The 17,909-nt window shown below is 43.8% G+C and overlaps 2 protein-coding genes across 2 annotated transcripts in view; one reads left to right on the forward strand and one right to left on the reverse strand.

The window, feature by feature from the left end:
• Positions 1-7,883, forward strand: part of lrrk1 (leucine-rich repeat kinase 1) — a 93,585-nt gene extending 85,702 nt beyond the window's left edge. The window contains exons 36-38 of the mRNA XM_087843037.1: positions 2,185-2,625; positions 5,717-5,818; positions 6,332-7,883. Coding sequence (XP_087699163.1) covers positions 2,185-2,625; positions 5,717-5,818; positions 6,332-6,506 — 718 coding nt within the window. The 3' untranslated portion in view covers positions 6,507-7,883. The remainder of the gene's footprint in view (positions 1-2,184; positions 2,626-5,716; positions 5,819-6,331) is intronic.
• Positions 7,884-13,435: 5,552 nt separating this feature from the next.
• chsy1 (chondroitin sulfate synthase 1) overlaps positions 13,436-17,909 on the reverse strand; it is a 29,335-nt gene continuing 24,861 nt past the window's right edge. The window contains exon 3 of the mRNA XM_087843045.1: positions 13,436-16,186. Coding sequence (XP_087699171.1) covers positions 14,594-16,186 — 1,593 coding nt within the window. The 3' untranslated portion in view covers positions 13,436-14,593. The remainder of the gene's footprint in view (positions 16,187-17,909) is intronic.

A 17,909-nucleotide genomic window follows, 5' to 3' on the forward strand; every position in this document is an offset into this window, starting at 1 on the left:
CCATGGTTACAGGGTGACGCTCTCTCTCTCTCTGTGTTTCCTGGGTGAGAGAGGCCTTTTTGTTGTTGTTGTGCTAAGCTAACAGGCAGAATGCTACAGGTATAGCTCTAAAGAATGTAGCATCATGGGCAGTGTAGTCCGTGCTGCAGGGAGAATGGACTGCCATACCCGTTATGTGTCTGTGAGCGAGGGAGGGAGAAAAAGGAAAAGTACGAGCTGTCATCGAGCAGAAACGGGAGCTGGAAGCATGTAAATATAATAATAACCACTGCAGCCAAGAAGAGAGCCTGACGAGCCCAGTTGTAAGTAAGCTATTAAGACTCGACTGTACACCGTGTTCGTGTTTTCCTCTGAAACAATAAGTTCTGTTGGAGCAGCCTTTCAATGCCTCTCTCTGTCTCTGCTAGCAAAGTTGACCCAGACAACAAAGTAAAGCTAGTTTTCAGCTACGAGCCGACACAGAACCCACCGTATTAGCCAGAGGTCCCTTTACTACGGTTCGGAGCCGCGGACCTTCAGTAACAGTAATAAATCACAGCAATAGTACATTCATGTAGTTGTAAACAGCATGATAATATATTAAGTAATCCAAAGTATTCAGAATACGTTACTCTCATTGAGTAACGTAACGGAATACGTTACAGAATACATTTTGGGGCATGTAATCTGTATTCTGTAATGGAATACATTTTAAAAGTAACCTTCCCAACACTGATCATGCAAATATCTGTCCCACTGTGGAATGGGAACAAAGCTCAGTCTGGACAATCTCCTCAAACTCATAGGTTTGGTCGGTGTCCAATTAACCAGAACTGTGGAATTTCTAGCTATCAGTGGAGTCTTGCTTCAGATTAATAATAATAATAATGGATTGCATTTATAAAGCGCTTTTCAGGATCCCTCAAAGCGCTTTACAATGCCACTATTCATTCACTCTCACATTCACACACTGGTGGAGGCAGCTACAGTTGTAGCCACAGCTGCCCTGGGGCAGACTGACAGAGGCGAGGCTGCCATATCGCGCCATCGACCCCTCTGGCCAACACCAGTAGGAGGTAGGTGAAGTGTCTTACCAAGGACACAACGACCGAGACTGTCCGAGCCGGGGCTCGAACCGGCAACCTTCCGATTACAAGACGAACTCCCAACTCTTGAGCCACGATCGCCCCAATATTTCAATATGGATATTTATGCTTTATGCAGCATTTTGAAAAACTATCTTCACAGTATAGCTTATGTGTCAGAGTGGATTTCCAAACAGCATCCTGCTTAATTTGATTGATCTGTTTTGCATCTTAATCTCCCAAGACAGATTTCTCTGATATCATTGGTATTGGTTCAGTATTAATTCGTTAGATGGCTATCCTTTGGTGATGGAGATGCTTCTTGATTTTCCAGAAATGATCTTCATCCTGGTCTGTGTGATATTTGATGGTGTTGTCGTCAGTGTTGTTATGTCATCCATAAAACCCTGATTAGTGTTAACTGGACACCTGAGCTGCTTGTCACCACCCAGTTTGAACCTCTGATGATCGCCACCATTGCCATGATGAAAGCAAATGGGCTGTAATTCGTGATACTATTTTCAAGGTTCTGTCACGTGGTAGTGAAATCAATATCTCCCAGTGAAAAGTGGTTTAGCCTAAGGACTGTGTTATTAGCTGGTGGTGGTGGCATTCAGAATCATTGTCATTGTAGTAATGAAACTTTGAGCATATGATTATCAACAGTTCTACCTGCAGCAGCCTATAGCATGGCGTACACACCCTTTATCAGAATGCTGTGCATGCCTTCCAAACTGTGGGACGGTGTTGGGGGGCTGGTGACATGAAACACCAGGGCATGCATTGGCCAGGTGTTTCATCAGTAACTTTCACATTTTGGTCTCTATATATTTAATCCTTCCATGTTGACAAGGCAGCTCTAGTTTAGTCATTGTTTGAGTATGTTTTCCTGTGCAGGGTTCTAGTGATTGGCTTCTTTCAGACTATAATTCCCAGCTTGGTTAAGTCATTCGCTAGTGTCCTTGCAGTTCTTCTTGGGTCTGTAGACACATCTCTCACTAGTTTTCTTTCCAGAGAAATCTTTTGCTTTCTATCAGCCAAACTTGTTCTGTACAGTTTAAATATCTCTGTGTAGACATTGTAGTTCTTGATGATACTTAAAATCACGTTCTGCTTTCAGCTGCGGGGATAGCAGTCCTCTACGGAGCGTCTTTACTGTGCAGCGTCCCACAGGGCTAACACCAATGACTGATCTCAAATCCACACACCAAAAAGAGAAGCCAGAGTGGTCCAATGAAAAAGTGACATTGATCTTCGATGAGCAGGCAGGTACTCAGATGATCCAGCACCAGGATTCACTCACAGACTACTGCTCTATATCATCTGCTTGCTCCTTGGAGCCAGTAGAGTTAGACTCTTCAAGCAGCATAGACCACAGCTCATTTGGCAGCTGCAGTGGTGTCTTACAGCCTGCAGACCTGGAGGAGATAGGGAGGAACCACAAACGCCCGTCATCCTCCAAAGGTTATGGTCTGGAATCTGCAGAAACTGTTAACCCTGCCGCACCTCATCTTCAAGCTTTCACAGTGCTGCACGTGAATGGAACTCTGTGGATCCCCAGGTAAGAACAAATGCATACAAACAGAGCAAAAAAACAAAACAAAAACAAACTCGGAGATGCATGTAAATATAAAATTAATTCATTTTTGATTGGGTAAATAAATTAAACTGAAATTGAACATTTTAAAACCTATTTTCATAATTTAAACAATTATGAAATTTCATGCAATTATATGCTAGTTGTTATACATTGAATACATTGTACATGCAGTGTATATGAAAGTATAAAACATTGTTGTATAGAAGTGGCACATCCATCTTCTTCCGCTTTATCCGGGTCGCGGGGGCAGCAGCCTAAGCAGAGAGGCCCAGACCTCCCTCTCCCCAGCCACCTCCTCCAGCTTATCCGGGGGAACACCAAGGCGTTCCCAGGCCAGCCGAGAGATATAATCTCTCCAGCGTGTCCTGGGTCTGCCCCGGGGCCTCCTCCCGGTGGGACATGCCTGGAACACCTCACCCAGGAGGCCCCCAGGAGGCATCCTTGATGCCCGAACCACCTCAGCTGGCTCCTTTCGATGTGGAGCAGCAGTGGCTCTACTCTGAGCCCCTCCCGGATGGCCGAACTTCTCACCCTATCTCTAAGGGAGAGGCCAGCCACCCCCCAATGGGGGGCGATTGTGGCTCAAGAGTTGGGAGTTCGCCTTGTAATCGGAAGGTTGCCAGTTCGAGCCCCGGCTTGGACAGTCTCGGTCGTTGTGTCCTTGGGCAAGACACTTCACCTACCGCCTACTGGTGTTGGCCAGAAGGGCCGATGGCGCAATATGGCAGCCTCGCTTCTGTCAGTCTGCCCCAGGGCAGCTGTGGCTACAACTGTAGCTTGCCTCCACCAGTGTGTGAATGTGAGAGTGAATGGGTGGATGACTGGACGTGTAAAGCGCTTTGGGGTCCCTAGGCGGGACTAGTAAAAGCGCTATACAAATACAGGCCATTTACCATTTACCATTACCTTCGGAGGAAGCTCATTTCCGCCGCTTGTATCCGCGATCTCGTTCTTTCGGTCACTACCCACAGCTCGTGGCCATAGGTGAGGGTAGGGACGTAGATCGACCGGTAAATTGAGAGCTTCGCTTTTACACTCAGCTCCCTCTTCACCACGATGGACCGGTGCAGCGTCTGCATCACTGCAGCTGCAGCACCAATCCGTCTGTCGATCTCCGGCTCCCTTCTCCCATCACTCGCAAACAAGACCCCGAGATACTTGAACTCCTCCACTTGGGGCAGGACCTCATCCCCGACCCGGAGTGGGCACTCCACCCTTTTCTGGCTGAGAACCATGGCCTCAGATTTGGAGGTGCTGATCCTCATTCCCGCTGCTTCACACTCGGCTGCGAACCGTTCCAGTGCGAGCTGGAACTAGAAGTGAAAAGAAGAGAAAATCATCCAACTTCTGAAATTACTTAAATACATCAAGAAAATATTGAGCTCCACTCAGGAGGGAATATTGAATGACAATGTTAACTGCTCCCAAAAAGGGGAAGCTAGATTATGTGTTTAAAGTTGTGTAAGCGTCTTCTGCAGCAGCTCATAATGCCTATACAAATCAACAAAAATATTACACACACCTGTGTGGTTTTTGGAGGTCCCCCTTGTGCTGACAGAATGGCAGAGCTTTCAGAGGATGGATGTAGGACCTTTCAGGATGTCCTACATCCACTACGTCACTTGGTGTTTGGCACATCTGGATCCTATGAGTCATGTTGTGGGACCTCCATTGATCGGGCTTATTGTAGACCAAATGCCCACTTGGATAAGCCAGGCCTCTGAGCTGCTGTTATGTTTTTGAGGATATTATCCTGCTTTGAGAAGCTACTGCCATTGTGGCACACAATGTAACACTGAGGAAACATGATGATGAGTGTATTCACATCACTTATCAGTGGTTTTCATTTTAATTCACATTTAATTTGCAGCTGATTGGTATGTATCCCAAAAAAATCCATAATTAGGAGTATTTGAATTCAAACGTGAGCTATCCTTTAACAACTATGTTAAATGCTGTGTTCATATCAAACTGTTTCATAGCAAGTTTGATAGGTTAGGCATATTCCACCTATTGTTCGTATCTTTAAATTAGGAATTGTGTGTTTGAACCTGGTACAACTTTCTCCAGCAACATAGCAAAGTGTTATATTTCAATTCAATTCAATTCAATTTTATTTATATAGCGCCAAATCACAACAAAAGTCACCTCAAGGCGCTTCATAGATACAGAGAAAAACCCAACAATCATATGACCCCCTATGAGCAGCACTTTGCTGACAGTGGGAAGGAAAAACTCCCTTTTAACAGGAAGAAACCTCCGGCAGAACCAGGCTCAGGGAGGGGCGGGGCCATCTGCTGTGATTGGTTGGGGTGAGAGAAGGAAGACAGGATAAAGACATGCTGTGGAAGAGAAACAGAGGTTAATAACAGATATGATTCAATGCAGAGAGGTCTGTTAATACATAGTGAGTGAGAAAGGTGACTGGAAAGGAAAAACTCAATGCATCATGGGAATCCCCCGGCAGCCTACATCTATTGCAGCATAACTAAGGGAGGATTCAGGGTCACCTGGTCCAGCCCTAACTATATGCTTTAGCAAAAAGGAAAGTTTTAAGCCTAATCTTAAAAGTAGAGATAGTGTCTGTCTCCTGAATCCAAACTGGAAGCTCATTTCAATGACATCCATCCATTCGCTTCCGCTTCTCCTTTTCGGGGTCGCGGGGGGCGCTGGAGCCTATCCCAGCTGTCATAGGACGAGAGGCGGGGTACACCCTGGACAGGTCGCCAGTCTGTCGCAGGGCCAACACACAGGGACAGACAACCATTCGCACTCACATTCACACCTAGTGACAATTTGGATTATCCAATTAACCTATCCCCACAAGCTGCATGTCTTTGGACGGTGGGAGGAAGCCGGAGTACCCGGAGGGAACCCACGCAAACACGGGGAGAACATGCAAACTCCACACAGAAAGACCTGATGGTGGAATTGAACTCAGGACCTTCTTGCTGTGCGGCAACAGTGCTAACCACCGTGCCACCATTTCAATGACATACAGTAAAAAGGCTTTGCCTAAATGTATTGGGTGCTGTGTGTGTGTGTTTGGCAGGCGTGGAGGTGATGTGATGGTCATCGAAATACAGCCACTTGCTAATCAGCTACAGGGCCGCGTCATTGCTGTCCTCACTCCACCTGGATGTTCGTATTTGGGGTGAGCTCATTTCTTGTTCAGCAGACATGATGGGAAATGTAAAGCCTTGTATTATTTACTTTTTTAACTAGTTTATTCTTTTTTCAGATACATAGTTCTTTTCTGCCAAACATGGTTAAACCAACCTTAGAAATCCACTGTTTATTCATTTTGTCTCACTGATTATTGATGAATTCTGTTGATTAAACTGTTACCTACCGGTTATTTTTCAGCTTTGTCAAATGTGTAATTTGGATTACATCTCAACCAGTCAAAAAAAGGTTTATCAGCCTTAGAAGCACAATTATAGCTTTACAAGAAGGCTTTCATACAGCCAACTTATAAACTGCTTCACAAACCAAATATGGCAGATAATGAAAGTATGGGAAGTGTATTAAAACAAAGCAAACACAATCTGTGGAGCTTGAATCTGAACATGAACACTTAAAGTTCAGTAGGAGGTCAAATAAATGACTTTATCTCCCTTCCCACACACTGTACACTGTGTCACTTCCTCCTCTCTCTTTCTCTCAGAATCCTGAGGGAAGCAGCGCTCGTGGCAAAGGACACAGTCGTGTGTGGTTTTCAGAAGGAAAACATGGAGTGGTGCCTGTGTGTCTGGAGGGCCTGGGGCTCGGAGCTGGAAGTCTTCTACCAGTGCTATGAGAAGCTGGGCCACTTGGAGACCAACATGAGGAAAAGAAAGTAGTCGTTTTGTTGCAACAGCAAGGTGCATAATCCGATCTCTGTATGGCAGCTGAGCCAAGGGGAATGCACCCTGACAGGCTGCCAGTGTTCAGAGCAGGGGGCTGCAGAACACTGACATTAGGGCAACCTGCGAGGCAAACCGGGTCTCCAATGAGGGATGATCTCGAAGCTGGACACCACTGAATACTTCAGTACAATCATAACTTTAAACCAGAAAATATAAAAACCATGAAGCTGAATCACAGAGTAAACTTTGGTTAATGGTTGTGATTCAGTTCAAGATGTGGTTGAGTGTGTGGTGAGGTGTTTGATGCTGACTTTACCCCATCACTGTTTCTTAGCCCGTTTAAGTCTTCCTAAAGGTCAGTATACCGTTCTGGAGGTGACACAGTGCTGGGAGATTCTGAAACAACAGACATTGATTATTTAAATTAAGTGATTTAAGATGCTGTTGTTCCAACTCTGTGTTGCTGTAAGCTGTGCTCTCGGAGCAGACAGTCGTAAATGTGTTGCTGGCTGTTATAGGGACGAGGTTTAAGTCTATATTTGCTAAATTTCTTTAGTTTTGTTTTAAACAGTGCATGTAAATCTGGATGCAAGCTGCAGCTCAAACTGTAAACAGCAAACTAACATCTGCGTTTTGTGCAACATTATTGTGTAACAGTTCGATTATTCTCAGTCTTCACCATGAAAATGTTTTATCAGATTCTTACACATGAAAACGTTTTGTGTGAATGAAGCTCTGTGGTCCTTGCTGCTTCTCTTCTATTGTGATCTGTAAAACACCAGAAAGGATTAAGCATGTTCAACAGTTGACCTCCTAATAACTAGTAGCTTTTGTTGTTGCTGGCCTTCACGGGGTTCAAATTACCCTCAGTTGCACAAGGGACTCACAGGACCCACTTTCTTTCCCAGGATGTCAAATACTGTTGTTAAGATAAGCACAAGGTGTAGTCTAGCAATGGTCATGGCAACATTGGAGGTAAAGAGCAAATGTTCCAGTGTGAAAGTCCTCGTATTCATGTACCATTTGGGAGCGTGGTGTTTTGTAATTATTTTAATTTTGTGTGTTCACTCATAGGTTCAGCAAAGTATTTGTTTTGATTAAAATATGTTCACTGTAAACGTTTTACTTGCACAAAGATTACCACTGCACTTATATGTAATGTTCTGGGGTCATGTTTTAATAATGTTTCTTATGTTGTGTGGCAGCCTCACATTATGCAGACAACAGATGCTTGTTGTGCTTTTTTTAAAATTGCTTTAATACAAAAAATGTTTTTATCTCATCTGAATGTAATTGTTATCTTATCAGCTGTACATAATTCATTCTTTTTTCATTTTATTGTCAACAAATAAATAACAGAATAATTAGTTATTAAGTTATCATTTATTTACAAAGGCCAAGTGTTAGTGTGTGTACTCCTCCCCCACCGTACTGTTGCTTTCAACACTTTGCTGTGAAAGCTCAAGGAGCGAAAGGCTGCAGGTCTGGATGACTTTGTAAAGCATATTACCTGGCTGTTATAAACCTCGGCTCATTATGGCGTGCAATGCGACCTTAAACTGAGGTAACCGGGACAAAAGAAGTGTGTTGTGGAAGTTTTCCATTTAAATAAAGCCTGCAGACGAGCGGTGAGCGGTAGCTAACATTCTTTAACCCAAACACACAAAGAACATACAACCAAGCTTGATGGAGAGCCTACATGACCATGGGGCAGGGTCAGCAGAGTCTCTCTGAGCCTAGCATGGCTCTCAGTTAAACCTTCTTCAGGAACAAAAGGCAGTACACAGCAGTTTCACACCTTAAGGTTCACACTCCCTTGCTACTTCCCAGAGTCCTCGAAGAGACAAAAGACTCTGGTCCTGTGGAGTTGTCTGCTTCCTTACTAGACCCCCACCATTTGTCTTTCAGTATGAGTGTCAGACATGTTAATACAATAAAATAATGTGATTAATACCTAAGTGAAAGAAATTCCTATACAATCGACAGGTCCAAAAAACAATTTACAGCATATTAGCAGTATCCAGTGTTCCAGTATATGGAAGTCATGTTCTCAAGAAATAGGATAAAAGAAAATCCAGCAATCTGGCCCTTCAGCTATTTCCAAAGACTCTTCAGAAAAGGTCTGAGTGGAAGAGTGGGTGTGAAGAAGCTGATAAGGGTAAACTGGGAGAAAAGGTTGCAAAAGCAAACAGGAACTGGCTAGGCTTAAAGTAGCAACAGTTCATATGAACCAAATGTGAAATTTTTGGTTGAACTCACCAACAAAGGAGAGGTAATGTGTGTCTACAGCCATCTGTGAAACACAATGGAGACTCATTGGGGCTGCATTGCAGTGAATGGTCTTGAGGATTTTGTTAAATTGATGGAATTATAAAATGCAGTAAAAATAAGTATGGGGACCTGATACCATCTGGAAAGTGTCTGGTATTTTTCTTTTTTGGTTTCACTCTGGCGGAGCCCAACGGGAACGAGACTTTTGGATGGATGGTTTTGCTCCAGAGTGTAATGATTTCTTTTATTTCCAGGAAGAGTGGGGTTTCTGTTTCTTTTTGGCCTTGGAGACCCTGGTAACTGTAAATAGTTGCTTGTGAAATAGATGTATGGCTTGCACTATTGATCGTGTGTTACACCACATGTGACCCCGAGGTCTCGCCCAGATGCTGGATTCTAGCTCAGGACTTTCTTGCTCTGACACAACAGTGCTACCCACTGTGCCACCAAACTCCTCGTGTTTATACAACAGAAGTCTGAGTGTGTCGATTGTTACTGGGAGAGCTGGAAGCACGATTTCACAGCTAAAAAGGGCTGTCATTACACCTCAAAATGTTTTAGTGTTATATTTTAGCCTAGTAACAATTTTATTTTTAGAAACTGAGTAAGAACCATGCAGTTACACTCCCTCGTGGTCTCACTGTCATTGCCCACATGAGTGTTGAAGTCTTCCAGTAGGACAACATAGTCTCCAGGTAGAGCACCCTCACACACCCCACCCAGGGACCCCAAGAACGCTGGGTAATCCAAAACGTTTGTTCAGGCGTATAGGCACAGAGGACAATCGGGACCCGTTCACTGACCTGAAGGAGCAGGGAACAAACCCTCTCGTTCACCGGGAGAAACCCCGATGTACAGGCAGCAAGCTGAGGGGATACTAGGATATTAGGACGCCCGCTACCTCTCGCCAAACAACTCCAGACTGAGACAGGAGACTGGTTTCAGAATCCAAGTCGCGCGTTGAGGTGAGCCCGATTATATCTGGCCAGTACCTCTCAACCTCATGAATAACTCTCACTCCTTGGGTGCTCTCATTTTGGGCAAAATGCCGAGAGCAGCCATGGTCTCATAGCCTCTCAGGTCCTCACAAGACTAATTCTTGCCACTGCTGGCCATCTAGATTTACATACAGTCTCGGTCGTGTGTCCTTGGGCAAGACACTTCACCTGTTGCCTACTGGTGGTGGTCAGAGGGCCCGGTGGCGCCAGTGTCCAGCAGCCTCACCTCTGTCAGTGCGCCCCAGGGTGGCTGTGGCTACAATGTAGCTGCCATCACCAGTGTGTGAATGTGTGGATGACTGGATATGTAAAGCGCTTTGGGGTCCTTAGGGACTAGTAAAGCGCTTTACAAATACAGGCCATTTACCATTTACGTATAGTATCCATGGCAAGAACCTACTGTACTGTGCAAAAGTTTTAGGCAGGTGAGAAGAACTGCTTTAAGCAAAGAATATTTTCAAAAATGGAAGTGTTAATCGTTTATTTTCATCAGTTAACAAAATGTGAAGGAACAAAAGAGAAATCTACATCTAGTCAGTGTTTAGTGTGACCACCCTTTGCCTTCAAAACAGCATCAATTCTTCTAGGTACACTTGCACTTTTGAAGGAACTCGGCTGGTTGGTTGTTCCAAACATCTTGGGGGACTAACCACAGATCTGTGGATGCAGGCTTCCTCACATCCTTCTGTCTCTTCATGTAATCCCAGACACACTCCATGATGTTGGGATCAGGGCTCTGTGGGGGCCAGAGCATCACTTCCAGTCTTGTTCTTTACGCAGAAGATCGTTCTTAATGACTGTGGCTGTGTGTTTGGGTTGTTGTCCTGCTGCAGAATACATTTGGGTTCAATAAACAGTCATTTATATTTCTGAAAGCTTTCTTTATAACAGTTTTTCACACCTGCCTAACACTTTTGCACAGTATTGTATATTACGCCTGCCCTACGAATTCATAGTTAAAGGTTTGTAGTTGTACATCCTTAGTTTTGCTTTTTGTTAAGATATAAAACAAAAAAACTTTGGTTGCTGGTGTCATTCTAAAGATTTGGTGCCTTTTGTTTTATTTTGACAACAATAAAACTCATAATTAAAGGGATGTTAAATATATACACAGACTTGGAGATTCAATTAATTTAATAAATTCTGGTTTCTCAGAATCTTCATGAGCCAACTGATGACAAGACGTTTGCCTAAAATAGTGTAACAATTCTCTAAGTCTTCTCTCACAGGAAGCCCTTCACCAAGTCAAACGGCAGGAAGTGAAAATATGATAATTTAGAGTTGTTACTTCCTCATCCTCTGAGATATTTGTGGCTATAGTGTTGTCATGTATACCCTTTCTTCTGCAGAACAAAATGTATAAAGTGAAACAAAAAGCCATCATTTGAACATTAACTTAAACCATTGTCTAATCAAAAATGATATTCCCTGATTTCCCGATGTGTAGCATTGGGCTCCTCTTTTTAACACGAGACCAAATGTTAGTTTTACAAGTAAAAATGTTTCCTATTCTTGTTTGAGCTAAGGTTCTGTCTTCCTGTGTGTATGTGCACATTTCAACAGTGGCATATTCAATTCAGTTTTATTTATATTGTGCCAACTGACGAGCAGTCGGGACTTCTATATTTTAAGAGAAATAGAGTAGTCTGCAAAATGCTGTTGCAATGCAGCAACATCCACTTTCTGGAGATGGTTATCACAATGGAGGGAGTGGTGGAATTTGGCACCGCCTACCCCAACTCATCTCTTTCCCTTACCAGACTCACTAGAGAAGCAGTTTCAGCCTCTCTCCGTGCTTTAAAGAGGTTAAGTTGAAAGTCCAAATCCCCCACTCGCAGTGTGACCATGACGGGCCCTTGCCACTAGAAGAAGGGAGTAATACAAGCACTTTATTTCCTGGTGAAAATTGCCTTAGTCACCACTTCCCCTGCCGGTGGCAGACGCCCTCAGACATCGGTGCGTTGGTGGTTCTTTGTGTCCGGGGATGGGCGTCCGGGTGCACACCGGCTCACTCCTTGGCGGCTGCTTATCGGGGCCTGGAGCCTGGGGCTCGCTCGGGCCACTTCAGGGGTGGGGTGCCCCCGGCCTCTCGGCCTGTGGCTCGGTCACTCTGGCACAGCTGGCTGCCGGCGGAGCTCACGGGCACGTCACTGCAACCCCCCCTGGCTTCTGCTCCGCGGCTGCTGGGTGACCCCTCATCTGGGACTCTCCTCAGCTCTTTCTGGGACAGTGGCGCGGCCCCCCCTCTGTTGGTCTTCCTTGGTCTCTTGTGTTCTGAGGGCCTCTGGATGTCTGGAGTTTTGATCTCCTCCATACCTGCTTCATGCCCTGGAGGACAGGGCTGTGGCCCCCCCACACCCTCTAGCAGATCATTACATGAAGGAACCTGAACGGGTGATCACACACACAAACTACACCCTTTTTGGCTCCTACCTCAAAGCACACTGTGCTGTCGATCTTACGTGCTGCACAATAATGTTTAATATTTAGTATTTACTGTCATATTCCCATATATCATTGATGTTGTTTATTCTGTTACTCTCGTTTTCTTCTGCTTGTTTTCTTTTTTCTTTCTCAACAGGTGATCCAGGTGATCGATATATGTATTTTTTTTTCTGCTTATTCTGTTGGTTTTGGTTTTTTTGCCCTTCTCCCCCGTCCCTCTTCTCCGCTGTTTTTCCCCCTCTTCCTTTCTCCCCTTTCTTTTCCTCATTCAAGTCTGTCCTGTATCTAGCAAGTGAAAATAACATAAAATAAACAATAAAAGGTGAATCAAATAGACCATTACGGTAAGGCTGGGATGGTCTGTTTGGTAAAGTAAATCCGTTGGGCATCTTTCTTCGCCTTTAGACAAAAATTCTGATGCAAAAGAGCCAAACGGGACAGGCAAAAAAAAAGAAAAGAAAAAAAAGCAAAAAAAAAGAAAATTGCCTTAGTCTGGCCCCTCCCCTCTGTTGTATGGGTTGCTGCAATTCCTGGGCGTGGAGCAAATTGTCATGTGACAACCTCCCCAAGGTGTGTAGCTTTGCTCGTAGGTCCTTTGAGTGGCCGGCCTCTTATTCAGTGCTTTTTTTTTAAGATTAGAAAAGCACCGAATAAGCATCAGTCTATTTACAACCAGGAAAGATTGTATTCATTTTAATGAATGATAAGATCGAGCCTTTTATGTTAGGAAAGCTTTACTGCTCAGTGTCGTTGAAAAGTACAGGAAGAGATGACTGAACTACCAGTAAATTAAACTCCTTTCTTTCAGTGGAGCTTCTGAGGGACATGATTTATTGTTGCTGACATGTTGTTGCTCACACAATCTAAATTACTACGACTTTGAAGTTTGAGCCTGTTGTGAAATGATTCTTTTTATGGATTAGTAATCAATGCCTCAAAAGATGGATTAACAAAGGCCTCACATCCTCGGAATTTCTGATAATCATGGTTGTTTTGTTTTGTTTACATTTAATTACATGCCCGTTCAAAGAGCTTTATTATATAAGATGAAGACTCGACAACACATAGAAACCAAAAGGGAGGAAGAGTGTGTGGTGTCTTAACAGGAAGATAACTCCTGAACCAGGCTCAGGGATCAGTCGGGTGACTGACACACAGTATGTGAGCTGGTGGAGGGAAAACTGAGACAGAAAAATATGACGCAATGCATTTACTCTCCCCCAATTTTATTTCTTTTTAAATAGAAAACCTTGTCCATTTAGAAAGCAATAAAACATTTAAAGTCCAAGAAAATCAAACCATGATGACAGCACAGTAACTGCTTGTGTGATCAGTGTTATAAATCATGTTGTAATGCTGCAGAAACCCAACAGAGTCCTACAGTGGAAGTTCACAGGCAGGGGCATGAAAGAGGAAATGATTTGTCATCAAACCTGTAAAACTAGACAGGAATGACACCTCTCATGTCAACATAAGAGGAATTGATTTGGAAAAAAGAGAAAACCTTATAAAATATGCGACTTAAACAATCAAAGTGCTGCTAAATCAAGCTTGAAGTGGAAGCCAGATGTGCAAACACTTCACCCATTTAAAAGATTTGATTTGTGTGTCCTCCACTATGGAGCTAGTTCCATGTTCATGCCTGCAAAACACACACACGCACACACACACATACGCACACGCACACACACACCATGAAATGTAAAAGCAGACTGTGCAAAACTCTTTGGTGAGAGAGCTTAAGGAAAAAAGAAAACTAACCACAACTGACATGTACAACTGTCCCACATACACATTTCAGCAGATTGTAGAAAATGAAGCCTGCAAATTCAATAAATTAGATAGAAAATCATGAATTGCAGATTCAGCAGTTGGGTCTACAGAAATTAACAATACAAAATATAGATATATATATATAAAAAAGAAACAAAAACAGTGTTAAGTCATATCACCAAAACCATGAGAGTAAATGTAAAAGAAAACCACCTAAATCTGCTTTCCAAAGAAGCGGCCCAGGCAGTCGTTTCATTCATGTTCACAATCAGCAACTGAATGTAGTTTGAGCACTGTTGGTCTGAGAGGACACCAGTCTGCTTTGAAAGACTGGACTTTACTGAGGCGAACATTAATAACCAAACTAACTAGTAGCCTGACAGATAACGTATGCGCAAAAGGAGCCCCGGCAACAATCAGGAAAGAGAACAGACTGGCCAGACGAGCTGCTCATTAGGATGTTTCTTTAAAAAAAGAAAGATATTTTAAAAATATATCAATGTGAATTATTTAATTTCATTAAAAAATAAATTAAGCAGTGAAACTACTACTAAGAAGGGAAAGTGAGTTCAGTTAATGACAACCCAGCACTTCTTACGCTGTCCTAACTGACCCATTATTGCTGGCCAGTCTCCTGAAGCCGTGGTTGTTCTTCTCGAGCCAGAGCTCAGCCAACTGCTGGGTGGAGCCATGCGAGGAAGCTCTGGAGCCCAGGCACATCTTGTATTGCTTCACATCCAGGTGGGGGTCACATGTGACTAGATGATGAACGTGAACTATTCCTGTGTCTGTGCTTCTAAACAACTTGATCCCTGACTGGACAAATTTATTATAAAGATCTACGTCCTCCAATCCCCAGCCCTGTATGGAAGTGTCGAAGCCTCCGGCTCGAACCAGGTCGCTCTTGTATACGCAGACAATCCCAAATCCGTAGTTCCTCCACAGGCCTGTTTTAGAGGTGAAGACGTAGTGGTTGTTGCTGGGGACCTTCCCAGCATATACTACTTTAGGGTCATACTGACTGAAGATGATGGGGAAGTACGTCTGCTCCCCCAGGACAGCATTAGTCCGACATCTTTTGAGGAATTCGCTGGAGAAAAGCAGATCCACATCACAGTAGAAAAGCAGGGAATCGTTAGAGAAGTGTAACGAACCAACTTCCAGAGCCAAAGCCCTGGAGAAGGAGCCGGGGACAGGCTTTATCTCCATCTCTGCTCGAGGATACTTCATGTGATACTCCCTCATAAGTTCCACCTGCTTCACCCGCTCAGTATTGTTATCGGTGCTAAAAAGCAGGATCAGTAGTTTAACATTTTGGTTGGGGATCAGACATACTCGTTCAAAGTTAGCCATGAAGCGCACAAAGATGTCGTAGCGGCCTGACAGAGGTACCAGGATGTTGACCTTCTTTTCTTTGGGCTCCCTCTGATCCTGACCAGAGGTAGCCAGCTTGAAGGGCACCAGCATCTTGAGCGAGTTGGACAGAAATGAGAGGGAGTCGGATTCCTTGTTGATGTGGCTGGCCAGACCTCTGGCATCCATCTCCTCCTCCTCTCTGAATTGGATCTTACTAAAAGTCTGCTGCAGGTAGGCGTGTCTCCTCACAGGAACCGTCATGGTCTTTCCCTTGTGTTTCTTGTACAACAGCAGCAGATCCAGAACATATTCTGCCCCGTACAAGGGATTGACCCTCCTGTAGCCATACTGGATTTCTTTGAAATCAATAACACGACCACGTGTTTTGGCGTTGGCGTTGATCATCTCCATCACTTGCATGATGATGTCATCCAGGGCCTGCCTTTGAGAGGAATCCATGCCACGACGGGGTGGCTGACTGTCAGACGACGAGAACAGGTACTTTCCCGTCAGAAACTCCCACTCCAGAACTTCCTCTCGTTGATGGGGGTGGAAGCGCATGAACGAAGGGGGCATGCCGAGCTGGAGGTCCTCTCGGTCAGGCTCGACCGCTCCGTAGCGCCCCATCTGGACAATCTCCCTGTGCAGCTGGATGGTGTGGTGGCGCAAGTCTGCGATCTTGCGGCTGAGCATGTAGCTGTGAAGGCGATACTGGTAGGGGGGGTTCTTGTTGGGGTGAAGTGTGATGGCTCGATGAATCTTGCTGTTGTGGAGATCGCGTATGTAGCCTTTCTTGTTTGGTTCATAATTCTCATAGAAGAGCTGCTGCATCTGTGGAGACAGGACATCGTTGCTTTAAAACCATAATAAACTCATAATTCTAATATCTGAACAGCCGATATACTTGTGTGCATGTGTTTATTTCTATTTAAGTGCTTACTTTGAACACTGGCAGTTATTGTATAGTATTTTGCTGATGAGATCTCCATGTGTATACTGCACACTGGTGAAAATACGAGTGTTAGAATATGTTTTAGGCCTGCTTTAGAAACCTACGGCTCCTCGAGTGGCACGAGCTTGACAGTGTAAATACTGGAGTCGCTGTTTTTGAGCCGTTAAAGAAGGCAGCGCTTGTGACGCTGTCTTGCAATGAAGGTAGTATCAGAACGGCTGCAGTCAAGAAGTCTATTTTGAGAAGACAACTCTGGACAGGCTATACTGAGAACTGGACAGGAGCCGTCTGAGCGAAATGAAACCTACAGCTAAATATGACCACAGGAAGGGCAAGCGTCTGACTTTGTTTGTTTTTCCATGACTTTAACCTACATTTCAGAAACCAGCCCATCGAAACATGCTGTAACTTCTTCATAATTGGAAGTAAAGTGGAAAGGAGAGATCTTCAACCTTTAAATGTTTAACCATGTGAACGCATGTGCAGCAACAACTGAAAAGACTTGCAGCAGATTTGTCTGACAGTGTTTCTGATTATAGATCAGATTTGATATTTAACCTGTGATTGCAAAGTATAACCCCAACTCCAAAACAGTTGGGATGAACACCCTTATTAACTGATCATTACTTTATGTTGACATATTATTGTTTTGCTGAATGTATGCTGGTCATAGCACAATGGCATAATAGCCACAACTTAGCATGGTTTTAACTAGCATGAATCAGCCTTTTGAGATGACTGTGCACATCTGTAAGCAGAATCGCTGCACATATGGTGAAGTACGTGTTGCTTTACTTAATGTTTAAACGTTCAAAAAGGTTATTATGAATTTAATAGCAGCACTAAGTCTCTTCTTGGTGTATCAGATGAGTTCTATAGAGACAAGTTTAGAGCAAGCTTTACTAAAGTGGTCGTTTTTGTTGTTTTGTGAAACAGAAAAGTGTCCATTGCTGTACTTGAACCCACAACCTTCAGCACAGCAGCGGTAAAAGGCCAGCAATTTACCCACTAAGCTACTCAATTAAAGACCACACTGATAAAACATACATTAGCCAGTTAAAAGAGCGACTTTAGAGGTAAGATCAGGCCAACCGATCCACAAATGGTATTCATGTGAGGGAGGCATGACATGAGAAAGGCCCTTGTCTCACAAAATCAGTCATATTGATGTGCTTTAAAAACTTTGAGCGTCCTGACAAGTTGCACTACATATGTGAATATTTGGTGGGTGTAGAGTGAGTAAAAAATGTTTGTTTTAAACTTTTGTAAAAAAAATTATTTTAATTTTTGCGACTTGGGATTGTAATTTTGAGTCTAGTTGATGCTGATGTTGGAAGATCAGATAACCATCGGCTGACAGCCGCAATGTTTTCATGCCCCTCCCTCCATTGCTTCACCATTATTAACACCAACTCACTTCTTCCTTAAAACTCATTATTGCAATTTCTTCACAGTCATTAACATCACAACATCCTGTCAGCTAATCAACACAAACAGTTCTTTTGCAACGCCAAGCCAAGAAGAAGTCACAAGTAATTGCTGCAAGCTGAAACCTCGTATGCCTCATTTTAGGCCCAGCTGTTCTAGTCACTGTTCTTACTC

This window comes from Neolamprologus brichardi, chromosome 1, assembly GCF_056152115.1.
Source record: "Neolamprologus brichardi isolate AB-2024 chromosome 1, ASM5615211v1, whole genome shotgun sequence".
NCBI classification, from domain to species: Eukaryota; Metazoa; Chordata; class Actinopteri; order Cichliformes; family Cichlidae; genus Neolamprologus; species Neolamprologus brichardi.